General features: G+C 51.6%; 1 protein-coding gene across 3 annotated transcripts in view; it reads right to left on the bottom strand.

The window, feature by feature from the left end:
* LOC147673477 (tudor and KH domain-containing protein-like) overlaps window positions 1-27,889 on the bottom strand; it is a 619,192-nt gene that overhangs the window by 226,280 nt on the left and 365,023 nt on the right. For all 3 annotated transcript variants that reach the window (XM_086947328.1, XM_086947327.1, XM_086947329.1), the window contains exon 7: window positions 13,251-13,423. In XM_086947328.1, the coding sequence (XP_086803454.1) occupies window positions 13,251-13,423 (173 nt within the window). The remainder of the gene's footprint in view (window positions 1-13,250; window positions 13,424-27,889) is intronic.

Here is a 27,889-nt window from a genome sequence, read left to right as displayed (position 1 = left end):
TGGTCTGGTTGCTCCAGACTGGCCCTTGCTCCCTTCCAAAAGAGGAGCACCCCGGACCCTCCTGGTCCACTCAAGACGCCATTTTAGGTCCACCGCGTGGGCTTGAATTAGCCAAGGCTTTGTTGCCCAATCCTGGGTCCTGCGACGCCGACAGCTTCATCCACCGTGGGACAGCTCGCTCCTCCATCCTGGTTGCCGACAACGCCTCCTGGTCCGTGAGATCTGCAGAGCCCAGCGTCGCCCACTCACCTAGTCGAGGTGACTACCATCCGGTGCCCTCCTGGTGCCACCTGACTACTGGCTAGTAGTCACGAACTTGGTCCCCTCTGCTTTCAGGTATCGTCCATCTTCAAGATCCAGGCTTGGATCACTCCGAACTCTCTTCACTGGTCGCCTGCCAGCATCTTTCTTCCAGGCTCCTGGTCCGTCTGCGAGGATTCCCGACGTCTTTTGAGACCTATGCAGCTGCAGCCCCTGGGCTAGGTAACTTCGGCATTTCGGTGCCCCAGCATAGCCTCACTATCCGAGGGTCAGAATCCACTTTCGTTTTCCTCCTACCAGGTCGGGTTCGCCCGAGAACACTAACTCTGTGAAATCTAGCTACCATAGACTTTGTCCCGCATCACGCGTGAGAGTGCACACTCTGCACCAGAGTCCCCTGGGCCTCCTAGAAGTAATCTAAAGATTCTATAGTCAAGTCCTAGCGATTCCAAAGCCTATTAGTACTGTACTTACCTGCTAGTAATTTCGCATTCCACTTTCAGAGTATATGGTTTTCCGTGCCCCTCGGGCATTTGTATATACTGTGCTAACTTAAGTATTTTTGTAAGAGTTTTGTTGTGTGCTTAGTACCCTGTCCTCAAAGAGTACAGGGCTGTTGTGATTCTAATAAATACACTGTTTATTTTCATAACACTTGTGTGGTGTCCTTTCACTTGGTGTTCAAGGGGTATATGTGATGGTATAACAGCTGGCTTAACACGCCCTCTAGAGTTTAGCCCGAAGACTGCTCATATCCACGCTACTAGGATAGCTGGTCTATAAGGTTGACTTACAACCAATCATCAATAAGGGTTGCTGGACTGATACATAGTGTTCACTAGAATAGTGAGCACTGCATATCAGGCCACCTTCTCACAGAGCACACATTAGATAAGTAAGTACAAGATTCAAGTCCCACTGGGGCATCACAAAGGGAACAGGAGGGAACATATGAGTGATGCCCTTTAAGAATCTGTTGACAATGGGGGACTTGAACAAAGAAGGCTGATCAGGTAGCCATAAGAAGGCGGAAAGGGCAGAAAGGTAGCCCTTGAGAGTTCCCAGAGCAGAGCCAAGCTGGGCAAGAGAAAGAAGGACGAGAAGAACCTCAGAGAGAGGGGCAGAGAGAGGATCCACAGCCTTTGCTGTGCACCATGCCACAAATCTGTTCCACCTGCAGGCGTATACAGACTATGTGGAGGGACGCCTGGCTGCCAGAATGACATTCCAGACTTCGGGAGGCAAGTCAAATGGCCTCAACTGTCGCCGCTCAATCTCCAAGCTTGTAGGTGGAGACTGGACAGGTTCGAGTGGAGGACCGTCCCCTGCTGCTGCGACAGAAGGTCCTCCCGAAGAGGCAGACGAATCGGGGGATCGACTGACATGCTGAGTAGCTCGGGATACCAGTATCTTCGTGCCCAGTCCAGGATAACCTTGGCCCGGTCGCGCCTGATCTTCTTCAGCACTCTGGGCAGAAGTGGTATAGGCGGAAAGGCGTACAATAGACCGCAACTCCAATCGCTACGAAAAGCGTCCCCAAGCGAGTGCCCCCTTGGAAACTCCAATGCGCAGAACTGATGATATTGCGCGTTCTCTTCTGTGGCGAATAGATCTAACCAAGGCTCTCCCCACTGCTGAAAGAGGCCTTGCGCCACGTCAGAGTTCAGACGCCATTCGTGATCCATCATGCACCGTCGGCTGAGTTAGTCCGCCCTGGCCTTCAGGGAACCTGCCAGGTGTTGAACCACCAGGGTCACGCCCTGATGTTCCAGCCACTGCCAGAGACGCAGAGCCTCCTGGCATAGGGTCCACGACCCCACCCCACCCTGTTTGTTGCAATACCACATGGCAGTGGTGTTGTCCCTGAACACCTGCACTACACTTCCCCAGACAGAAGGGAGGAATGCCTTCAGTGCAAGACGAATTGCCCGCAGATCCAAAAGGTTGATATGGAGGCCTCTGATCTCCGCCTCTCCCATGTGGCCTCCCCAGCCCTGGAGGGACGCGTCCGTCACAACCACGTGCTCCGGGTGGGGTAGGGAGAGGGATCTGCCACTGACCCATTCGCAGTCCGTGAGCCACCACTTCAGCTGGCTTGCAGTGCCCTCCGAGATCAGGACATGGTCGGACAAGTTGCCCTGATGCTGGGCCCACTGAAACTTCAGGTCCCACTGCAGAGCCCGCTTCTGCCACCGGGCGTGATGCACCAGAAGGATGCAGGAGGCCATCAGCCCCAGAAGCCGCAGCGTCAACGTGACCGAGACCCAGGATAAAGGCTGAAAGATCGGAATCAGAGCCTGAATATCCCGAACCCGCCTTTCGGGTGGATAAACCCGAAACTGTGCTGAGTCCAGAACCGCTCCGATGAAGAGGAGCTTCTGAGAGGGACACAGGTGTGACTTCGGCACGTTGATGGAGAACCCCAGCAGATGCAGGAGATCGGCAGTAGTCTGGAGGTGGCTGACGACTATCTGGGGCGAGTCCGCCTTCAAAAACCAGTCGTCGAGGTAGGGGAAGACTGAAACCCTTAACCTGCGCAGATGGGCTGCGACCACCGCCATCACTTTGGTGAACACCCGTGGGGCGCTGGTAAGGCCGAAGGGGAGCACAGTAAATTGAAAGTGCTCGTGGCCTACCGTGAACCTGAGGTAACGCCAGTGGGCCGGCAGGACGGGGATGTGAAAATAGGCATCCTGCAAGTCCAACGCTACCATCCAGTCTCCTGGGTCCAGGGCAGCTAAGACCAGAGTCAGCATCTTGAACTTCTCCAAGATATGGCGTAGGCCCCCTTTGCCCTTCTTGGCTATCAGAAAGTAGTGGGAGTAATAACCACACCCTACTTCTGGCCCAGGAACGTGCTCGATGGCCCCCTTGGCCAAGAGGGCCGTAATTCCTCTTGCAGTAGTTGCAAGTGATCCCCCGACACGCGGTGGAATTGCGGTGGCATGGCTGGAGGGGTCGCCTCGAAGGGGAGGGAGTAGCCCCTTCGGACGATTTGCAGCACCCACCTGTCCGAGGTGACCGTGCGCCAGTGGAAGAGGTGATGCAAACCCTGCCCCCCACTGGCGTCACATGGGCCTTAAGAACAAGTTACTTACCTTCGGTAACGCTTTTTCTGGTAGATACAGTATCTGCCTGTGGATTCCTCACCTTGTGAATATCCCCCTTGCGCCAGCAACGTTCGGAAAATTCTTCGTAGCACGCCGGCGTGGACGACGTCATAGGAGCACGGCATCGCGCGCGACTCCGTCTGACGTCACCGACTCCTCATAAGTCCCACGTTGGTGTGATGACGTCAGTTCCGCCCTTTTTTCCGTGCCTTCGAGGCACCCGGACGGACCAACAAGTATATATGTTGTCGCTGAAACGCGTTGGGGGTTTAGTTCTATGAACTGTGTTCCATGCTGGAATAAACAATATACTTACGATCTTTGCTGGATGGCCTAATTCATTGGTGAATATTGTCTGGAGGTCGAGTGCATTTACACGTTTGTCAGCGTGTGGTGAAGGAGAATATATATATATATATATATACATACATATATATATATATATATACATACATATATATACATATACACACATATATATATATATATATATATATACACATATACACATATATACACATATATATATATACATATTCATATACATATATATATACATATTCATATACATATATATATACATATTCATATACATATATATATACATATATATATACATATACACATATATATATATACATATACACATATATATATATACATATACACATATATATATATATATATATACATATACACATATATATATATATATACACACACACACACACACACACACACACACACACACACAATGTACACAGTACATGCAACCAAAAACAATTAAAGTGCAAAACTATACAATTTCAGATATACAAAATCATAAATACATTTGCACACAAAACCAGGTATAGCAGAGTGGACAACGGGGAGGCGGGTGGGTCAGTGAGGAATCCACAGGCAGATACTGGATCTACCAGAAAAAGCGTTACCGAAGGTAAGTAACTTGTTCTTCTGATAGATACATCTGCCGTGTGGATTCCTCACCTTGTGAAATCGAGTCCCACAGCAGTCCCCACTCCCGGAGGAGGGTGTCCACTCTGCTACACCAGGAAAATCTTGGAGAAAAGAACGCGCGAAGTGGCCGTCCCTCCTCACCTCAGCATCTAAGCAGTAGTGCTTAGCAAAAGTGTGGAGGGAGGCCCAATTCGCGGCCCTGCAAATGTCCTCAACAGGAACACCTCTAGACAATGCAGAAGTAGCAGACTTCGCTCTAGTTGAATGAGCTCTAATACCCTCAGGAGGGTCCTTACCCGCCAGAGAGTAGCAAATCTTGATGCAGAGAATAATCCACCTGGAAAGTGTGCGCTTGTGCACCGCTCTGCCCTTCTTGCAGCCAGCAAAACCCACGAAGAGCTGATAGTCAATACGATAGTCTTTAGTCCTATCAAGATAGAAACTAACAGCTCTCCTCGGGTCCAAACGATGAAGCCTCTCCTCCCCCTTGGAAGGGTGTGGGGGAGGATAAAAGGTAGGAAGGGTTATGGATTGTCCTAGGTGGAAGGGAGTAACCACCTTAGGCAGAAAAGCAGCCCTGGTCCTGAGAACCATTCTTTCAGCATGGATGGACAGGAATGGGGGTTTGGAACTAAGAGCCTGAAGCTCACTTACCCTCCTTGCCGAGGTAATTGCAACAAGGAAGACCACCTTAAAAGAAAGAAGCCTCATGGGACACTTATGCAAGGGTTCAAACGGAGAACCCATCAGATAGGACAACACAAGATTCAAGTCCCAACGAGGAACAATAAAGGGAGAAGGAGGGAACTTATTAACAAGTCCCTTCAAAAATCTCAAAACCACAGGAGACTTAAAAAGAGAGGGCTGATCCGGCAAACAGAGAAATGCCGATAAGGCCGAAAGATAACCTTTGACAGTGGCAACAGCAAAACCCTACCGTGCCAGAGAAAGAGCAAACAACAAAATGTCAGACAAATGTGCCTTTAACGGATCAACACCCCTCTCCCTACACCAAGATACAAACTTAGACCACCTATACGAATAGATGGACTTGGTGGAGTCGCGCCTGGCAGAAAGAATGACATCCACCACATCGTGAGGGAGAGAGAAAGAATTCAGATTGCCCCGTTCAATCTCCAGGCATGAAGGTGTAATGTCTGGAGGTGGGGGTGTAGAACCTGCCCCTCCATCTGAGAGAGGAGGTCTGCCCTGAAAGGGAGACGGAGCGGCGGGTGAGAGGAGAGGTGGAGAAGATCTGTGTACCACACCCTTCTTGGCCAATCCGGGGCGACCAATATGACTTGGGCCCGGTCTTGGCGAATCTTCCTCAGAACCCGAGGAATCAAGGGTATGGGAGGAAACGCGTAAAGGAGCTGACCTCCCCAGCTCAACTGAAACGCGTCCCCCAATGCTCCTTGCATCGGATACTGGAGACTGCAGAATGACGGGCAGAGGGCATTCTCGCAAGTGGCAAACAGATCCACCCGAGGAGTTCCCCACATTTGAAAGATGTCGTGAACAACCTCCGGGTGAAGCCTCCACTCGTGGTCGGCAGAGAACTGCCGACTGAGAACGTCCGCACGCACGTTCAGGACTCCGGACAGATGATTTGCCATCAGACAAATCTGGTGGTCCTGAACCCAGGACCAGAGACGCAGAGCCTCTTTGCAAAGACACCACAACCCTACTCCTCCCTGCTTGTTGATGTACCACATCGCGGTCGTGTTGTCAGTCAGGACTTGGACCGACCGACCGCGAAGGGAAGGGAGGAAGGCCTTGAGCGCCAGACGTATGGCCCGCAATTCTAAGAAATTTGATTCGGCTAAAAGCTGCATGCGAGAGCTTCATTGGCTCCCGATGCGACAAAGAGCCAATTTTAAATTACTATGTATCACACACAAGGTGCTATATAACGCAGGCCCTACCATTTTACATAATAAAGTTGAATTCCACAGACCACCGAGGAACCTCCGATCAAGTACATTAGGAAGAGCCACCACCACCCGGGTGAAGACTGTCAGGATGGGAGAGCGAGCCTTCTCGCATCTGGCGGCTACTAAGTGGAATGAACTTCCTCCCAGTCTTAGACTGACAGATGACCTTCTGTCTTTTAGGAAACAACTAAAGACACTACTCTTCCCTAAATCAGAATAAATCATCACTCAGTGTGGTTATTGTACCTCTCAGCATCCAACTTTAGCGCCGTGATATCCTACTCAGGATGATTGTTAGCGCTCTATAAATAAATTAAATACAAAATACAAATACAAATTCTAAAAGGTTGATGTGATGCAACCTTTCCTCTGGAGACCAAAGACCCTTGACCTCCAGATCCCCCAGATGAGCACCCCACCCTAGAGTGGACGCATCCGCTATCACCGTGGCAACCGATGGAGGCAGATGGAAAGGCTTTCCTTGTGACAGATTGCCTTCCACGCCCCACCAAGACAGATCCGCCGCAGTTTCTCTGGAGATCTTCACTGACTCCCCGAGATCTCCGTAGTGCTGATACCACTGCCTGCGGAGGCACCACTGGAGTGCCCTCATGTGCCAGCGTGCATGGTTGACCAGGAGAATGCAAGAAGCCATCAGACCGAGCAGGCGAAGGACCTTCAGGACCGGAACAACCGCTCCATTGTGAAATAAAGGAATCATTTCCTGAATGTCGTGAATCCTTTGTGGAGGAGGGACTGCACGACATACAGTAGTGTCCAGTACCGCACCTATGAACAGGTTGCGCTGGGAGGGCACAAGGTGAGAATTGGGCACGTTTATCGAAAAACCCAACCTGAACAACAGCTGCGATTTCTCTTGCAGGTGATGAAGCACCTTCTCGGGCCACTCCGCTTTGATCAGCCAGTCGTCCAGATACGGGAATACAGGAATCCCCGACCTCCTGACATGTGCCGCCACCACTGCCATCACCTTGGTGAAAACTCGAGGCGCAGTAGTAAGACCAAACGGAAGGACCGCAAACTGGTAGTGTTGCGATCCCACCGTAAAACGGAGATACTTCCTGTGCGACTTCAGGATCGGGATGTGAAAATACGCATCCTGCAAGTCGATCCAGTCTTCTTCCAACAGCGCTTGAAGAACCTGCGCAAGAGTGAGCATTTTGAATTTCTCCTGCTTGAGATAGAGATTCAAAATCCTGAGGTCCAGGATAGGACGTAACCTGCCATCCTTCTTGGGAATCAGGAAATACCGGGAGTAGCACCCCTGACCCCTTTCCTGCTCTGGAACCACCTCTATCGCACCTTTTTTGAACAAAGCCAGGACTTCTTCCTGCAGACGAACTAGGTGGTCCTCCGAACAAAAACCCTGACAAGGAGGGTAATTGGGAGGGAACTCCTGGAAAGGAAGAGCATACCCATTTTCTACAAGATTGAGAACCCAAAGATCTGATGTAACCGATTCCCAATCCCGTAGAAAATGAGTAAGCCGACCCCCCACCGGAGCCACATGATCCAGAATGGCGGATCTAGGGCTGCTTTGCTGCAGAGGGAGGGGGTTGATTATTAGAGGAAGAGGAGGAGGAGGAGGCCTGGCGTCCACGTCCACGGCCTCATTGCTTTCCTCTGTTGGTTTTATACAAAGGATTCTGACGCTGCTGCTGCATCCCTAGGCCGTAGGAACGAAAATTGGATCTGCCAAATCCCCTGAACTTCCTAGCCGCAGAACCCCTTGTCTGAAGGCCCAAAGACTTCGCCATAGCCCGGCTGTCCTTGAATCTCTCCAGGGCTACGTCAGCCTTCTTACCAAAGAGGCCTGTCCCATCAAATGGCAAGTCCAACAAGGTAGACTGAACATCCGAAGAAAAATCGGAGGACTTAAGCCATGCGGCCCTTCTTGTTGCAACAGTAGAGCCCATAATCCTGGCAACAGAGTCCACCGTGTCCATACCACTCTGTATAACCATACGAGCTGCAGCCTGAGTATCAGCGACCACCTCGTTAAAAGTTCTTCCTATCGTCCTCCGGAAGCTTAGAAGAAAGTTGTTTAACTGAGTCCATCAACACATGAACATACCTCCCCAATAGGCAAGTAGCATTGGTAGATTTCAAGGCCATGCTACCCGAGGAGAAAATCTTTTTAGCAGACTGGTCCAACTTTTTAGAGTCCTTGTCTGCCGGCACCTGAGGAAAAGAGCCCGCAGCCCTGCTGGAACAGGCGGCCTGCACTACCAGACTCTCCGGTGCAGGATGTGAGGAAAGAAATTCAGGGTCATCAGGAGCCACCCTGTAACGCCTTGCCACTGACCTGGAAACCGCAGGAGCAGTCAAAGGTCTCTTCCAAACCTCCTTTATCGGCTCAGTCAATGCCTCTGTAAAAGGAAGCGTAGGCTCCACAATTGAAGAAGGCGAATGCAAAACTTCCGTAAGGATGTTGGGCTTGTATTCAACTGTGGGCAAAGTCAAGCCTAGCAAATCTGCAGCCTTCCTAATAACAACATGATAGGGTGCTAAGACCTTAGATGGAGTATCTGAAACGGATGGCAAACCCCACTCAGGAGAAAGTTCCAGGCCACTTGCACTTTGGAGGTCCTCAAAACAATCCCCCTGATCTTGCAACTCTCCTTCCTCAACCTCGGAGTCCATTTACTCCTTCTCCTCCAAGAGGCGTTGTGCCCTGCGCCTCGACCATTCCATGCGGACCGAAGTCGATGGATCCGGCAACGACTCCGACGGCACCGGTGCCAACGTCGAGCGAGGAACCTGAGGACGGGAAGCACCACGATCCGAATCACCACGAAGCCGATCCGGAGTCGGCGAAGCCGCATGCGAAGTCGACGACCTCGGCGGCGCCGCCCGAGCCAAGGAGTACAAGGCGTCGGCATAAACGGCATAAAGGGGGCCGGGGCATAAGCCTGGGGCACACCTAAATTAAAAGACAAAGGACCCATGGGAGCAACAGGCGCACCAGTGGGGTACATAGCCCTCGAGTAAACACCAAACATGGCGTTTAAAAACTGCGAGGGATCCTGACCTGGACCTGGAAAGGGAGGGTACGAACCCAACGGCCGCTCCGAAGGAGGTTGATCCGGCAAAGGTGGCCCTCTTGATTTTCAGGCTCCACAACCGGAGTCGGTGCTCGAGGAATCTCTTCTTCATGCACCGAAGAGTGGTGCGACTCCAGATCCTGATCCTGCTCCTGAACTGGAGAGCCCACATGAGATAGAGCTGGAGAAGGAGACACGAAGTCCTTGTGATGTTTACGTGACTTCTTCCTCGAATCCGAAGACTCCTTGCCAGAGTGATGTCTGGAGTGATGTTTACTCCTCTTATGCTTCTTTCTCGAGGAGCTCGAAGCATGGCCCGAGGCCGACTTGGATCCGGACCTCGACCTCCCTCTGGACCTCGACCTCTCTCCGGACCTTGATCTCTCTCTCGATCTCGACCTCGCCTTGGTCCTCGAAGCCGACCTCTACTTCGACAACTGCCTCGACTTCGAGCGCCTGGACACCGACCTCGAAGACCTTCCGGCTTCTCTTCCCTTCACCTTTGCGAGCAGAAGTGTCGCCTCTCGCAAGGCCTTGGGGTTCATCTTGAAACAGGAACAACATTTCTTAACATCGTGATCCGATCCAAGACACCACAGACAGTCAGAATGCGGATCGGTGATCGACATCATACGGGCACAGGAACCACATTGTTTGAAACCAGTCTTCCTCGACGACATCCTCGGCGAAGAAGTAAATCTCACAGAGAAACTGTAACAGCTAAACAGCGATAAGATACAAAAGTATCGCAGAAGATCCCAGAAACCGTTAGCATCGACGACGCGGAAAAAAGGGAACTGACATCACGCCGACGTGGGCCTTATGAGGAGTCGGTGACGTCAGTAGGAGTCGCGCGCAATGCCGTGCTCCTATGACGTCGTCCACGCCGGCGTGCTACGAAGAATTTTCCGAACGTTGCTGGCGCAAGGGGGATATTCACAAGGTGAGGAATCCACACGGCAGATGTATCTATCAGAAAGCACGGACTAGGAGGGTTTTGAGGCACATGCTGCGGGGGAAGGTGTGGACTGGCCGCGCGGTTGTCCCCATCCGCCGCCACGGCGGTTTCCACGGCCGCCACTGCGCTGTTGGGACATTCTGCGGCGCGTGGCTGGCAGCACGTGTGGGGGCGCCCCTTCCTTGGCCACGAAAGGAGCGAAAGGCACCAGTTTGCTGGCGAGGGGCCGAGAGGCCCAAGGACTTGGCTATAGCCCTGGAGTCCTTAAATCGCTCAAGCGCATGGTCTGCCTTGTCGCCAAAGAGGTGACGGCCATCACACGGCATGTCCAGCAGAGTGGCCTGGACACCGGCCGAAAAGTTGGCGGACCTCAACCAGGCGTGGCGTCGAACTGCCACTGTCGTTGCAATCGCCCTGCCCAGTGAGTCCGTGGTATCCAGCCCACACCGGATGGAATGCCGTGCTGCATCTCGACCCTCCGCAAGTGTTTGGGCAAGTTTTGCCCGGACCTCCTCCGGACACTGTGGCAGCACGTCCGCAACCGCGTCCCACAGGGTGTGGGTATAGCAGCCCAAGAAGCATGCGGTATTAACTGAACGCAGTCCCAAACTGAGGGACGAGAACACCTTCCCGAACTCTTCGTACCTCTTGGATTTCCGATCAGGCGGAGACGTCGGGAATGCGGTCTGGGAAGTGGAGGCCTGGATGACCAGGCTCTCGGGGGTGGGGTGGGTGGACAAAAAGCAGGGGTCGCCTGGGGCCGGGTGGTAGCATCTGGCCACGTTCCTAACCACAGGTGCAACTGTGGCGGGCTTGGACCAAGTGCCCACAAGAACGTCACACAAGGCCTCATTAAACAGCAGCAGAGGCTCACTGGAGCTTGCCTGCTGTTTAAGGACCTCTGTGAGGAGGTTAGTCCTCACGGCCGCGACAGGGAGGTCAAGGTTTAGGGCCTTGGCTGCCAGTGTCAACACTACACTATAAGCTGCCCCCTCCTCAGCCACGGTGGGAGGGGAGACAAATCCAGAGTCTGGTGAAGTGTCAATGCCACTGGCCTCCCCAAGCTCATACGTCCAGTCCTGTGGTGACTGGCACTCCCGTGCCAGAGGATCCTCGGACCCCTCCCAATCACCCTCGTCACCCGTCTCCTGTAGCACAGGTTCAACAGATTGGCCCTGTTCATGGAAATAAAAAATCTCCATAAGGCGTCGGTAGCGGCGCCAGAACCGGACCGGGGGTAGGATTGGGGACAGCGCCCATAGCAGGCACCGAGGGTGACACCCGTAGGGCCGGCGAGGTCGTGAGGTCGACCGGCGACGACCCGGATCCGGAGAGGGCCTGCGGCGCCGGGACCGAATTCGCCGGCGTGCCGGGACCGAAGCACCCGACTGCGTCGGAGCCGAAGCTCCCGACCCGCTAGGCCCTCCAGCCGGGGCCGTTGGGCCCAAAGGCGCCACGGGACCCTGCTCAGGAGGGAGGGACCCCATCGCCATGAAGTACCGCTCAACCTCCTCAGGCGTCGCGTCTTGCCCAGGGACCCGAAGGTGTGCGGCAGACGGCGACGGCAGCGACTCCGGCGGAGCCGCGCGGGTGGTGTCACCCGAACCCCCGGCCGCATCGTGCGAGCGTCTGGGTGGGTCGGAGGAACGATGATGCCTCTCCGACCTCTTATGCCTCTTACCTGAGGACTTGGATCCCGACAACCGATGTCCACTCCCGGAGCTGCGAGGGCTCCGACCCCGCGACCTGTCCCTCAACCTACCGTGGGACTGGGACCTGGAGCGGCGCGGGCCGCCTGCCGGAGCTCCAGTCGCTTGCGAGACCGCTCTCGCCTAGCCTTAGACGTCAGGGCCCGGCAGTCGGAGCAGGTGCAGTAGTCGTGGTCAAGGCCTAAACACTTGAGGCACCGGCGATGGGGGTCGGTTACCGATATCAGTCGGTCGCATTTGGAACAGGGTTTAAACCCGGGCATCCCTACCGGCACCGTCGGAGTCGAAGACTCGAGCAAAGAAATGATCAAAAAGATCAAAAAGTTTAGTCAAAAAAGACTAAGGAGTAGAGCTTCTTCGGTTCTGCGCTAGCTGGCGCTGAAAAAAGAAGAACTGACGTCAGAGCGCATGGGCGGCAGCTAAGTACTCAGACAACGTCATTCCGGCGTGAACGACGCAGACGACGGACGCTGAGCCGCGGACGCCGCCTGCCGGAGCGCAGGGGTATTGATACGCAAAAATTTCCGGATCCAGTCTGACGCCTGGGGATATTCTAAGGTAAGGAATCTATCATTAACGTGTCTCTTTCAGATACATTACTTAGTCCCCATATCCTCGCACCTTCCTTTAAAACAGTTTGAAAGTTTTCTTGTGACTATACTGAATATAGTGACTGAATACAGTGACCTGTCTGCATTTTAAATGTGTTTTATTTTACGAAAATAAGTTAACCTTGGACAAAGTAGCCTGTTTACCTTTTTGTTTGGCTTTTCAACCAGGAATTTTGTAAGCAGTGCTCTAGGATGCTACCCGTGGGTGGGACAATTCATTCTTAAAACTATAAATGAAGATCCCTGAAGGAAAAAAATGCTTTTTGTTCCACAACATGAATATATGATTGTCTATGCCATCGAAATGGCAGGATAAGCTTCAGATAAATAACTTTAAACTTGTAACTACATTTATTCCCACCTCCTAATTATAATTCTGCTGAGGTAAGCACAATACACACTACATGCAGCCCTGCTCTGATAAATGCAGGTTGAATCAGAGTGTTCATATCTAAAGCTATAGGGGAATAACACAACAAATGGTGCAAAACACTATCTTCAATAAAAGTTATGGAAAAATGTTGATTTTCAAAATCTCCCTGGCATCCTAAAGTAGGGCTACACTTTCATTTGGCCAAATTAGATGTTTTGCCTCCACCTTCTCACAAAGGCAACAGTGAAGTTATTGCGTAGTAGAATTCTTACCTGAGAACACGTAATTTCTCCAGCGGGGATTCTCCATTATCCCCAAAATCCACAAAGTAGAGATCCACATTTCCATTCTCCAATAATCCAAGAACTTTTGCTCTATACCAGTACCGATCGGAGGTGTAAACTGCAGCAACAATATCTCCCACATGGACATCCCGAAGAGAAAACTAGCCAGAAAGAGAAGCAATTAAGAGGACAGAAGAAATAACTTGCATAAAGGCAGCAGCAACCGAACAGAATATCTCAGTTGAGCATAAAACTACATGAATCAACTGAAAACTCTGGAAAGGCAATGTTCTTGCAGTGGCAGATAATGGAATTTGAGGGATGTTATTTTGGGGAGAGCGGCAATCAGAACATCAGAACATTTTGAGGGCAGGATTAAAGTACATGATTAGCATGCCAGTGGAAAAAGGGCGTGAAGGGAGCTTGATAGCCAGTGGAAGAATAAATGAGACAGTGTAACAAAGCATTTAATGTATTGTAAAGCTACTGCTTAAGTTCCTATAATGTGATGCTCCCATTATACTAAGAACACCAAAAGAAGAATCACTGGTAGTTACTCTGGCCGTGTCCCAGTCCACTGTATTTTTGTTCATCAGGTCATCTCTGTGTAGACCGAGAATTATGCAAACCAGCCTGGGTCCTGCTCCAACAGGAACTGTTCAGCCCCCCACTGTCAAGCCAGGTCTTCCCTGAATAGGAACACCAGCAACCCAAAACCGAATCTGGCTTATTTGGCCTCTTCGGTCGGGTACAGCTTGGTTCCAGTGGCACATTGAGCACAGAACCCATGTCTGAGCATACCCATCACACTTAAGATATCACAATAAAGAATACAAGTAATGGACTGGAATGCATGCATAAATTTCAACCACTGGTAACTGCAAGCGGTCACTTCCCAGTCCTCTGCGTTTTATTTGGGCCACCATGCCATCTCAGATTACACTGAGACATTAGCCAGTCATGCTCCAATGGGAACAGTCTAGCCAGAACTGCTAAGTCCGCTATCAACTGGAACACAAGCAATCGAAGATGAACTGCAAATTTCCCATTTAATTATCCCCATCTCCTCATTTAAGGCATTGTGTATGACTTCCAGGGGATGCTTTTTGCAGTTTATTTTTTTGGTATATTTCTATTTATTTTATTGTCCAACAACAATATAATACATACTTGCAGCAGAACCCAACATCAATATTTTCTTATAGGTCGGTCAGTGCACAACATTTGATTCAATAAACTGACATTACATCTGGTTCCGCTGGAGGACCAAAGGTCTTAAATCTTAAAACATAAATCAATTCTAAATCAGTGTACATTTCTCCCCATGTCCATTTCAAGCCACTATAAGCCATCCTCCCACTTCTACCCTATGATTTTTCAATACCATCACCAGCTCATCTATCCTCAGTTCTCACCCCCATCTTCCTATGACACATCTGTTTCTAGATCTACCATTACATTTCGGTATGTCAGGGAGTCCACTAGCACAGTAAACATGTCCTCCAACACTCCCAGATCCCATTCTGCATTCTCATCTGTTCTCACTTAGCGCAGTCTACATTCCTCTGCCACAGCCCAGCCAGAACGGACTGCTCTCTAGGATTGGAGCCTGGGTGCAACCGGAGAGAGCCAATGAACAAGTTACTTACCTTCGGTAACGATATATCTGTAAGAAACAGTAGTTAGTATTAGATTCCTTACCTTAGAATATCCCCAGGCGTCAGACTGGATCCGGACATTTTTGCGTAGCAGTACCCTTGCGCGTCGGCAGGCGTCGTGGGCGCCGTGATGACGTCGGAGTACTTAAACGCCGCCTCCGCGTGCCGACGTCAGTTCTCAGACACAGCTTTTCCGCGCCAGAAACGCAGAGCGATGTTAAAAACCAACACTGGTGCCATTGAAACTAGGGCCCTGAAAGGGGATGACCTTAACCCTAGATATCGTTTCGCAGAACGGGGAGGATGGGTGGGGCGGTAAGGAATCTAATACTAACTACTGTTTCTTACAGATATATCGTTACCGAAGGTAAGTAACTTGTTCATCTGAAAGAAACAGGTTAGTATTACATTCCTTACCTTAGAATAGATACCCCAGCAATACCAACCCCGGTGGTGGGACTGCGAACCAATAACCACACCTGAAAGTCCCGGAGGACGGAACGGCCAAAGAAGCCATCCCTCCCAACTGGACTGTCCAGGCAAAAGTGTCTTGCAAACGTGTGCAGCGAGGCCCACGTAGCTGCCTGACAAATGTCCTGCAAGGGGACTCCTCGACCCAGGGCAGTAGTAGCCGCCGTGGCCAGAGTGGAATGGGCCCTCAGCCCAACAGGAGGCTCCTTCTTTGCCAAGGAGTAACAAGCCTTGATACACAGGACGACCCACCGAGAGATGGTCCGCTTGTGTACCGCCCGTCCCTTCTTAGCGCCCACGTAACCAACAAAGAGTTGGTCATCCACCCGGAACTGGCGTGTGCGATCCAGATAGAATGAGAGCGCACGTTTTGGGTCCAGACGGTGGAGCCGCTCTTCCTCCTTTGAGGGATGCGGAGGCGGAAAGAAGGTGGGCAAGGTGATGGACTGCCCGATGTGGAAGGCCGTGACAACCTTGGGCAGGAAAGAGGGTCTAGTCCGCAACACAACCTTGTCCGGATGGACAGAAAGGAAAGGAGGTTTGGATGAAAGAGCCTGGAGCTCACTCACTCTCCTGGCAGAGGTGATGGCAACCAGGAAAGCAGTCTTCAGAGTAAGGCGGATAGGACAGTTGTTAAGTGGCTCAAAGGTAGCGCATATCAGATAATTAAGAACCAGGTTCAAGTCCCACTGAGGCATCACAAATGGAACAGGTGGAAACGTATGTGTGATGCCTTTCAGAAAACGAGTTACAATAGGGGACTTGAACAAAGATGGTTGATCAGGCAGCCTTACAAAGGCCGAAAGGGCGGAAAGGTAGCCCTTGATAGTGCCCAGAGCAGAGCCCTGCTGGGAAAGAGAAAGAAGGAAGAGAAGAACCTCAGAGAGAGGGGCAGAGAGGATCCACAGCCTTAGCTGTGCACCATGCCACAAATCTGTTCCACCTGCAGACGTATACCGACTTTGTGGAGGGATGCCTGGCTGCCAGAATGATATTACAGACTTCAGGAGGCAAGTCAAATGGCCTCAACTGTCGCCGCTCAATCTCCAAGCATGGAGGTGGAGACTGGACAGGTTCGGGTGGAGGACCGTCCCCTGCTGCTGCGACAGAAGGTCCTCCTGAAGATGCAGAAGAACCGGGGGATCGACTAACATACTGAGTAGCTCGGGATACCAGTACCTTCGTGCCCAGTCCGGAGCCACAAGGGTGACTTGGGGCCGGTCGCGTTTGATCTTCTTCAGCACTCTGGGCAGCAGTGGTATTGGTGGAAAGGCGTAAAACAGACCGTAACTCCACTCGCGACGAAAAGCGTCTCCGAGCGAGTGCCGCCTTGGAAATTCCAACGCGCAGAACTGACATTGCGCGTTCTTTTCGGTGGCGAATAGATCTAACCAAGGCTCTCCTCACTGCAGAAAGAGACCTTGCGCCACGTCAGAGTTCAGACGCAATTTGTGTTCAGAGAACCTGCCAGGTGTTGAACCACCAAGGTCACGCCCTGATGTTCCAGCCACTGCCAGAGGCGCAGAGCCTCCTGGCAGTGGCTGTCCGTGAACACCTGCACTACACTCCCTCCGGACAGAGGGGAGGAATGCCTTCAGTGCAAGACGAATCACCCGCAGCTCCAAAAGGTTGAAATGGAGCCGGGACTCCGCCGGAGACAAGAGGCCTCTGATCTCAGCCTCTCCCATGTGGCCTCCCAAGTCCTGGAGGGACGCGTCCGTCACAACTACGTGCTCCGGTTGGGGAAGGGAGAGGGATCTGCCGCTGACCCAATCGCGGTCCGTGAGCCACCACTGCTGATGTCTTGCAGTGCCCTCCGAGATTAGGACATGGTCGGACAGGTTGCTCTGATGCTGGGCCCACAGAAACTTCAGGTCCCACTGCAGAGCCCGCATCCGCCATCGGGCGTGATGCACCAGAAGGATGCAGGAAGCCATCAGCCCCAGAAGCCGCAGCGTCAACCTGACCGAGACTCAGGATAAAGGCTGAAAGATCGGAATCAGAGCCTGAATATCCCGAACCCGCTGCTCGGGGGATAAACCGAAACTGCACCGAGTCGAGAACCGCTCCGATGAAGTGGAGCTTTTGAGAGGGACACAGGTGTGACTTCAGCACATTGATTGAGAACCCCAGCAGGTGCTGGAGGTCCGCCGTTGTCTGGAGGTGGCTGACGACTGTCTGGGGCTTGCCCGCCTTCAACAACCAGTCGTCGAGGTTGGGGAAGACTGAAACCCCTAACCTGCGCAGATGAGCTGCGACCACCGCCATCACTCTCGTGAACACCCGTGGGGCACTGGTAAGGCCAAAGGGGAGCATGGTAAACTGAAAGTGCTCGTGGCCTACCATGAACCGCAGGTAGCGCCGGTGGGCCGGCAGGACGGGGATGTGGAAATAAGCATCCTGCAAGTCCAACGATACCATCCAGTCCCCTGGGTCCAGGGCAGCTAAGACCTGAGCCAGTGTCAGCATTTTGAACTTCTCCTTCCGGAGGAAGCAGTTGATGTTCCGCAGGTCCAATATAGGGCGTAGGCCCCCTTTGCCCTTCTTGGGCACCAGAAAGTAGTGGGAGTAGCAACCACACCCTACTTCTGGATTAGGAACGCGCTTGATGGCCCCCTTGGCCAAGAGGGCCGTAACTTCCTCCTGCAGAAGCCGCAAATGATCCCCAGATACGCGGTGGTATTGCGGTGGCATGGTTGGAGGGGTCATCACGAAGGGGAGGGAGTGGCCCCTTCGGACGATTTGCAGCACCCACCTGTCCGATGTGACAGTGCGCCAGTGGGAGAGGTGATGGCGAACCCTGCCCCCCACTGTCGTCACATGGGCCCGAAAGCACGGACTAGGAAGGTTTTGAGGCGGATGCTGCGGGGGAAGGTGTGGACTGGCCTCGCCGTTGTCCCCTACCGCCTCCACGGCGGTTTCCACAGCCGCCACCGGTTTGGATGTTAGTCTGCAGTGCATGGCTGGCAGCACGTGTGGGGGCACCCCTTCCATGGCCACGAAAGGAGCAAAAGGCACCCATTTGCTGGCGCAGGGCCGAGAGGCCCAAGGACTTGGCCGTAGCCCTGGAGTCCTTAAAGTGCTCAAACGCATGGTCTGCCTTGTCGCCAAAAAGGCGACGGCCATCAAACGGCATGTCCAGGAGGGTATTCTGGACATCCGATGAAAAGTTGGCGGACCTCAACCAGGCGTGGCGACGAATCACCACCGTCGTTGCCATTGCTCTGCCCAGTGAGTCTGTGGTAACCAGTCCACACCGGATGGAAAAACGTGCCGCATCTCGACCCTCCGCAAGGGTTTGGGCAAGTTTAGCCTTGACCTCCGCCGCGCATTGTGGCAGCACGTCCGCGACCGTGTCCCACAGGGAGTGGGTGTAGCGGCCCAAGAGGCATGCGGTGTTGGAAGACCGCAGTCCGAGACTAAGGGTGGAGAATATTTTCTTTCCGTAATTCTCATACCTCTTGGATTCCCGATCAGGCGAGTCGACGGGAATGCGGTCTGGGAATTTGAGGCCTGGATGACCAGGCTCTCGGGGGTGGGGTGGGTGGTCAGGAAACCAGGGTCGCTCGGGGCCGGGCGGTGGCGTCTGGCCACGTTCCTATCTACAGGCTGGCCTGTAGAGGGCCTGGACCAAGTGCCCAAAAGAACGTCAGTTAAGGCCTCATTAAAAGGCAGCAGAGGCTCAGCCGAGCTTGACTGCGGTTTAAGGACCTCAGTGAGGAGGTTAGTCCTCACGGCACGACTGGGTGCTCAAGGCCCAAGGCTATACTGAAGGTTGCCCCCTCCTCCGAAGCCACGGTAGGAGCTGAGACAAAACCAGTGTCTGGCGAAGTGTCCAGACCACTGGCATCCCCAAGTCCACCTGTCCAGTCCTCCTGGGACTGACACTGGCGTGTCAGAGGGTCCTCAGACCCCTCCCAATACTCCTCATCACCCATCTCCTGATAATCAGGGTTGTCAGGTGGGGCCGGTTCATTGAAGTAAAACTCCAAGCGGGTCGAGGGAGGTATCGGGACGGCGCCGGAGGTGACACCAGAGGGAGCGGCACCGGTGAGGTAGTCAGGTCAACCATCGACGATCCGGATCCAGAAGCGGATCCAGTGGGGCCCTGCGGCGCCGGGCCCGAAGGAGCCAGCGGCGTCGAAGCACCCACCGGCGTCACGGCCTAAGCACCCGACACGCCTGACGGGTCCTCTGGGCCCGAAGGCGGCCAGGAGCCCGCCGGAGGAGTGAGGGACCTCATGGCCATGAGGAAGCGCTCGATCTCCTCCGGCGTCGCTTGCTGTGCAGGGACCGGAGGGTATGGGGCAGGTCGCGATGCCCGCGACTCCGGCGGAGCCGCGTGGAAGGTGTCATACGAACCCCCGGCCGCGTCGCGCGAGCGTCTGGGGGAGTCGGAAGAGCGATGACGTCCCTTCCACTTCTTGTGCTTACCTGACTACTTCGAGCCTGAGGGGTGATGGAGACTCCCGGAGCTATGATGGCTCCGACCCCGCGACCTGTCCCTCGACCTCTGTCCGGACCGGGACCTCTCGCGGCACGGGGCCGACTGCCGGAGTTCGAGCCGCTTGCGATACCGCTCCCGCCTAGCTTTTAAAGTTAGGGCCCGGCAGTCGGAGCAGGCAAGTGTACTGCTACGCAAAAATTTCCGGATCCAGTCCGACGCCTGGGGATATTCTAAGGTAAGGAATCTAATACTAACCTGTTTATTTCAGATGTATGGTTTTGCGTCTCTTCGCCCCAAAGTTGGGAATGGATTCTACATTTTGCGACCCCTTTGCAGCATGAGTATCAACAAAAAGAGGCACAGTTTTATGTTTACTTCCAGTTATATCACGGATACAACCCCCCCCCCGTCGCTGCACCACCCACAGTACAATAATTGTCCAACCTATTCCATGTCCTGGTGATAAGTAGAAAGGTTGCTGGGCTCATACTACACCACTGGCACACCTCAGATCTGACAGCAAAATGGCTATGCATTCTCTGTGAAGCGAGATTGGTTTGATGTAGCAGAAATAGGCTAATCCAAACTGTGCATTACTTGCCACTCACTGGACTAGGGCACATGCCCTTGTCCACTCAGCATCTGTGAGTGGTTCTGGAAGATCAGCATCCCACAGGTTTTGAGCCTTGAGAGACTGGCATGGGTTATCTTTTTTTATTGCTGCAAATAGGCACAAAGTTATATCTCTGCTTGATCGTTAGTCCAGTATCCGTGCTAGTGTATGGGACTATGCTGGTTCCACAGGAACATCTGTCCAGACCTCCCAGGCACCTCTGGACACATATGCAACTTGTAGAAACTGTTCCAGTCAAATTGGAAGATCTGTTGTGCCTCCTTAAAATCAACAATGTATATATATATATATATATATATATATATATATATATATATATATATATATATATTTATACCAGATGCCTGTGACATGAGAGGCACACTGCAGAGCTCTTCCCTCCGGGCTGCAATGTCTCAGCACGCTTCACCACGTTGCAAGGAATAGTATGCCCGACGCGTTTCTGGGGGACTCCCCCCGTCTTCAGGGGCTGCTTCCAGTCGACACTCAGTGTTCGTCACCAGTTTTATGGACACTTTCTATCAGGCAAATCCGTGGACAGGCATGTGTCCTGTTTGGCTGGAATTATGGGATTTGTAGTCCATGGTGATGCAAGCACATCGATCGTCTTGGGTAAATTATGCTTAATTTGAAACCTTAAGTAGGCTGCTTATTGTGCTTTAGCGCGCTGCAATTAGATGACGAGTCCTGCGCTCCTTATACAACCAAAGGTTTGGATGCAATGAGCTTCATCCTGCCGCTCACCGTTTTAGAACAGCAGGCGATGGTGCTCTCCCCGGGGCCAGGCCGCCGCGTAGAAATGTTTATACCAGATGCCTGTGACATGAGAGGCACACTGCAGGGCTCTCCCCTCCGGGCTGCAATGTCTCAGCACGCTTCACCACGTTGCAAGGAATAGTATGCCCGACGCGTTTCTGGGGGACTCCCCCCGTCTTCAGGGGCTGCTTCCAGTCGACACTCAGTGTTCATCACCAGTTTTATGGACACTTTCTATCAGGCAAATCCGTGGACAGGCATGTGTCCTGTTTGGCTGGAATTATGGGATTTGTAGTCCATGGTGATGCAAGCACATCGATCGTCTTGGGTAAATTATGCTTAATTTGAAACCTTAAGTAGGCTGCTTATTGTGCTTTAGAGCGCTGCAATTAGATGACGAGTCCTGCGCTCCTTATACAACCAAAGGTTTGGATGCAATGAGCTTCATCCTGCCGCTCACCGTTTTAGAACAGATTTGCCTGATAGAAAGTGTCCATAAAACTGGTGACGAACACTGAGTGTCGACTGGAAGCAGCCCCTGAAGACGGGGGGAGTCCCCCAGAAACGCGTCGGACATACTATTCCTTGCAACGTGGTGAAGCGTGCTGAGACATTGCAGCCCGGAGGGAAGAGCCCTGCAGTGTGCCTCTCATGTCACAGGCATCTGGTATAAATATATATGAGACCTAATGTCTGGCATTCCCCTAAACCCACCGTCTAGTCGTCGCCTTCTGCATTTTTCAAAATGTTCTCGGTGAGAAGTTGGCCTGATATGTAGTGCTCACTATTCTAGCGATCACTGTGTATCATTCCAAACGACCCTTATTGATGATTGGTTGTAAGTCAACCTTATAGACCAGCTATCCTAGTAGCATGGACAAGAGCAGTCTTTAGGCTAAACTCTAGAGGGCGTGTTAAGCCAGCTGTTATACCATCACATGGACACCAAGTGAAAGGACACCACACAAGTTGTTATGAAAATAAAGGATATTTATTTATAACACAACAGCCCTGGACTCTTTATGAGGACAGGGTGCTAAGCACAATACAAAGCTCTTAAAGAAATACTGAAAGTCGCACAATTTACATAAATGCCCGAGGGGCACGGAAAACCATATACTACAAAAGTGGAATGCGAAATTACTAGCAGGTAAGTACTACTCTCAGAGACTTTAGAAACGCTAGGCCTACAATGCTGAACCCTTGGATTAGAAGCAGGAGGCCTAGGGACGTGGTGTGGAGAGTGGGAACTCTCACGCGCAATGCGGGACAAAGTCTATGGATACTAGTAAATGCAAAAGTTAGTGTTCTCGGGCGAACCAGACTAGGTAGGTCAAAAACGAAAGTGGATCTAGACACTTAGAGAGTTGGTCTACGCTGGAGCACCGTGGTACTCTGTTTACCTAGCCCAGGGGCTGCGGCTGCATAGGGTTCAAGTGTCGTCTGGTTTCTTCGTTGACGAACCAGGAGCCTGAAAGAAGAAGTTGCTGGCAGGCGACCAGTGAAGATGTTTGATGTGATCCAAGCCTGGATCGGTGATGGAGACGACCTGTAAGCAGAGGGGACCGAGTTCTGAATCACTAGCCAGTGATTAGATGGGCACCAGGATGGCACCGGATGGAGTCACCTCGACCAGGTGAGTGGGCGACGCTGGGCTCTGCAGTCTCTCGGACCAGGAGGCGTTGTCGGCGACCAGGATGGAGGTGCGAGCAGTCCCACGAAGGTATCTGCTGTCGGCGATGCTGGACCCAGGATTGGGGCAACAACTCTTGGCAAATGCAAGCCCACGCGGTGGACTCAAAATGGCGTCTGGAGTGGACCAGGAGGGTCCGGGGTGCTCCTCTGTTGGAGGGGAGCAAGGGCGAGTCTGGAGCAACCAAACCAGCGATGGAAGAGTCGTAGTTCGTCGTCAGGAGGGCTACAAGCCAGCAGGCAAGTGGGCGGACAACGCGGTGAGCAGCAAGGAGCAGAAGGGCCCCACGCAGATCTCGTGGATGCTGGGGGGCTGGACTTCGGTGCTGGAGCTGCTCAGGGTTAGGGCTTCTCAAACCCCAAAGCACTCACTCGAGGATCCCTCGGCGGTCGTGCTGGATAAGCGTAGTGCAGTTCTGAAGATGGCCGGTCCCTCGAGGTCTCGTCACACCCACGAATCTCAGCTGGGCTGATGATGCAGGTAGAGGTCAGAGGTGCCAGGGAAGCCGGGTCTCGTCGTGCTGGTCGGTCTGGTTCCGGAGGAAGGACGTGCAGCAAACCGCAGGTTACTTAGTTGGTGCCCGCTGATGCAGGGTGACTACTCCTTAGTCACAAGGGAGAAATCTTGAGGAGAAGAAGTCTTGAGTTCCTTTCGTAGAAAGTAGTTTCAGGATTCAAAGATGATCTAATTTGGAAGGGGGCCCGCTCCTATCTTTATACTAGGAAAAGGGGCTGGCACGCGACTAGGTCCTGCCCATGGGTGGGACGAGGAAGGGGGGTGATTACACCCCTCTCCCATGCCAGACTTTCCCCAGCTCAGGGGCTGGTGTGCCCCTGGAACTGGTTCTAGCCGGCAGATGCATAGTGAGCACCGGGGTGCCACTTGCAGTCACCTTCCTCTAAAGCCCTGCCTACCCAGGATACACAAAACCCTGTCTGGGATGGTGCTAGCACCGCCCCTGACAGGAAACCCTTTGTCCAAGACTCCCTAGCTGGAAGGACTCCCAGCAGCAGGAGGTCAGACTTGTGTCTGTGGTGGCAGCATCCATTTTGTGATGCTGAGGCTCGAGTTAACTTTAACCGGGGTTCACAGTTACATACATGTCGTGTCCCTCTAGAAGGGTGGAATGCTAACCCCGTCGCCAGAATTGGCGAGGGGTTAGTATTCGAATTCGTATGACACCTTACTCGACATGTTTTGATAAAGCGATACCAGAGTTGGCATATAACCGCGAGGATTATAATGCACTTAAGAGTACATTGTATGCGTTAACATGGAACAGCTATTAGGACTTGGTTCCGCAAGCTGCAAACGGGCTCAGCTCATGCCAGAGCACCATCTCACACGATTCCAAGCACTCTGCCTTCAGGATTGTCAAGGCCTGCCATAGGAGTGACTGATAGGAATCTGTGTGTCCATTTTAGGGTTAGATATAGGTATACTATATCTAAAGCAAAGGGTGATTACACCACCTTGCCCCAGCTGTCGTGCAGCCAGTTGTGTTAGATTTAGATGGCCAGCCAGGGGTGGCATAATACATGCTGCAGCCCCTGGTAGGCCCTGGGTACACCTATGCCCTGAGTTACAGGGTCTGATAAGGTGGCCCTGTACCAATTGGTAAATGCACCTAAGGTACACGTGTCAATTTAGTGAGAGAACAGCAAGGCTGTCGGTCTGATTAGCAGGCCCACAGCCAGAGAAGTCGTAAACCAGTGAAGCAAAAAGCAAAAATCTGGGGTGATCATAGGATTGCAGACCCTACTCTCCTACATTCTCTGCCACCACATGTTCAGCAACTCCGCATATGGCAGATGCTTCAAGATATACTTGATTGCCTTCTCCCAGGCTCCCAAAATGTATACTATGAAAGGAAGTACCGCCATACCATGAGATCCATTCATAATTAACCAGGGAGTGCATTGCCCTCCACCGTCCTTTTACTAATTCGGGCCCTGGTGCAGCAAAGGGTTGCATATTGCAAGAGTCCAGTCATAATACAAGTGTAGATCAGGCATCCTCAGACCACCCATTTCCTTGTCCATTTTCAAGGTCTCAGGACTGACTACTTCTCTTGCCAGCCCAAACTAGGGAAATCAGGAGCATATTTATCCCCCAAAAAGTTGATTGCACTATCGAACACAGACTTTTGCAGGATGTAAAGGCATCTGGGCAAGATCACTCTTTTACTAAGCGTTTATCAGCCTCTAATTGACACTGGCAAGGTATTCCAGAATTATATGGACTCTCTAAGGCACTGCATAACCCTAACCATATTAAACCCATACTTTTCTTCTGGGGTATGTGCAACACATACCTAAATAGGTCAATTTCTACCACGACAAAGTTACATCAGGGTGATTCAGCAGATCTCTCCACCAATCCAGCTAGCGGGAAGAGCATGCTTTGTGTCCACTGATATATAGCCCGAGGCAGCACCAAAACTGTCCAGCGCTTGTAACAGAAGGGCTACCAACACACATGGATACTTCAAATAGAGTAGTGCATCATCGGCATACATTGATACAATGTACATGCATTGCCAAACTATTCCCCAGTATGCTAGTACGCCACCTAGATGCATCTCTAATGCAAAAAGCAGGTTTGACAGTGTGCAGCCCTGTCTTGTACCACTTCCTCCTGCCCATCGCTCCGAAACCAAAATCCCATTATGCACCCATGCACTAGTTTTGTATACAAAAGTTTTACCCATCCCCCAAACAGCAGTCCAAATCCTATTCTTCTAAGCACCTTCCCCAAGTATTACGAATTAGAAGTGTTGAATGGTTTATCTATGTCCAGCACCACTCAGAACCTTCCATCTGCTCTTTTTTTGGTCATATGCACAAAATGTGAAAATCACTGCAATACATGTGGGTTCCCATTCCTGGCATAAACGTGCACTGGTCAGTACTGACCAGGTTTGTCTGTACTGATCAGGTCTGTCACCACCCTTCTGAGCTTTGGATTGTATCTTCACATCACAAACATGGTGCAGAGCTGTGTGCTGAGCTGGAGGCTCAGCTACAGGGGCTGGAACTAATTGAAGCCATCAAGAGTATGTCGTGCTGTATGGCTCTGGGAACAGGTGGCTTAATATCAGATTCTCTTCCAGGGGATTCTCACCAATAGTCATAAGCACATGAATATTCCCACCCATGCGCGGGGACCCCGGAAACATACAAAACATTCATGTGGAAAACATATGTAGCTCTAAAAAAAAAAAAATATATATATATATATATATATATATATATATATATATATATATATATATATATATATATATCTATCAATGCAAATGCAACCTTCCATACATGAAGGGCTGAGTAATGTAAGAATTTCCTTTGCACATATACAATTCCAATAAAGCAGGGAGACATTTGAAAACTGATCTAATGCGCAATAGAAATCCGAATCCTGCAAAAAGGAATGAAAAACATTGCCAGCCCATACGCTGCATTGCAGAAAACAGTGTAGAAAGCTGAAAAGCTAACACGGAACGAAACTGGCACTGCGCCTTTAAGGCAGCCATGACCCCTAGCTTCCCATCAAGCCTCAGGGGAGACAGTTAGGTCAGTTCTTTGCGAAGACCCGAAGGCCAGGGCACAAAGATTACATTTACCTTGATCATTTGCCCTGGGAGGCGGGTAGGTTGCTTATGACTTTGATGAGGATACCCCTGGAAGAGAACTAGGATTACAGGTAAGTAACTTATCCTTCTCTTCCAGGGTATCCTCATCAAGATTGTCATAAGCACATGAATGAGTAGCAAGACCATCCTCTCTTCCCGCGGGCAAATGATAAGCATAAAATAAAGCAGACATTGTTAAAACACCATGACTCCAATCAAGCTTGCATTGGAACAGGTGCCTCAAGGAGTCTTGTGAGTGAAGAGACCCTTCTGCTGGTGAAGGATTGTGAAAAAAGAGGGGAGAGAAATTGTCTGGTTGACAAGGTGAGTCCTCAAAACCACACTATTGTGATGGAAAACCGTATACGGTTCCTCAGAGCAGAGTGCCTGGATTTCACTCACTCTGCGTGCTGATGTAATCGCCACCAGAAAAAACACTTTGCATGTTAGGTGCTGTAACGTGGCCTTTTGAATGGGTTTGAAAGGATGACTCATCAATTTGGACAAGACTAAATTCAACTCCCAAGGAGGGGAAGGCCGTCGGACAGGGGGAAGTGCCTTCTTCAACCCCTGAAGGAAATCCTTGACCACCTGAAGCTGAAAGAAAAAAGGTTGGTTAGGTGACTTTCTATAGGCTGTAATGGCCACCAAATGAACTATTATAGATGTGTACTTTAAGCCTGATTTGGCTAAATAAAGAATATACAGCAAGATTACCTCCTCTTGCCCGCTACTAGGGCTACAACCATTACGCATACACCACAAGTAAAATCTCTTGCAATAGGTCCAGATTCCATCATTAGCGAGGCCAGTGTGGTGCTATCAGGATCATCTTCAACCTGGAACAGATGAGCTTGGTCACCACCTTCGGGATGAGAGGAAGGGGTGGAAAGGCGTATGCAAACGTCTTGGACCAGTCTATCAAAAGAGCATTCCCTCCCATATCTGCTCGGTAAATCTGCATGCGAAGGCATGGCATTTTCTGTTTAGATCATCTGCAAAGAGGTCGATAGATGGCAGACCCCATTGATGAAAAATGTCTTGCTCTTTGAAGTGCCGACTGAGGGCATCTGCCCGCACGTTCTGTTCTCCTGGCAGATGCACTGCTGTGATCGAGAGGTTCCTGGGCAGAAGCCAGTGCCAGATCGCTTGAGATTCAAGTGACAGCGGGCGAGAGCGTGTTCCACCTTGTTTAAGTAATACATGGTGGTTGTATTGCCTGTTTGTATCAGTATCGACTGACTGAATCAAGGGATGGAATGCCTTGAGGGCTAAATAAACTGCCCACAGCTCTAACATGTTTATATGATAGGTTTGCTACTTGCTCGACCATCTGC

The sequence above is a fragment of the Lissotriton vulgaris genome, chromosome 12 (genome assembly GCF_964263255.1).
Source record: "Lissotriton vulgaris chromosome 12, aLisVul1.2, whole genome shotgun sequence".
NCBI classification, from domain to species: domain Eukaryota; kingdom Metazoa; phylum Chordata; class Amphibia; order Caudata; family Salamandridae; genus Lissotriton; species Lissotriton vulgaris.
The sequence above is the reverse complement of the archived record's forward strand: the minus strand, read 5'-3'. Positions and strand labels throughout refer to the sequence as shown.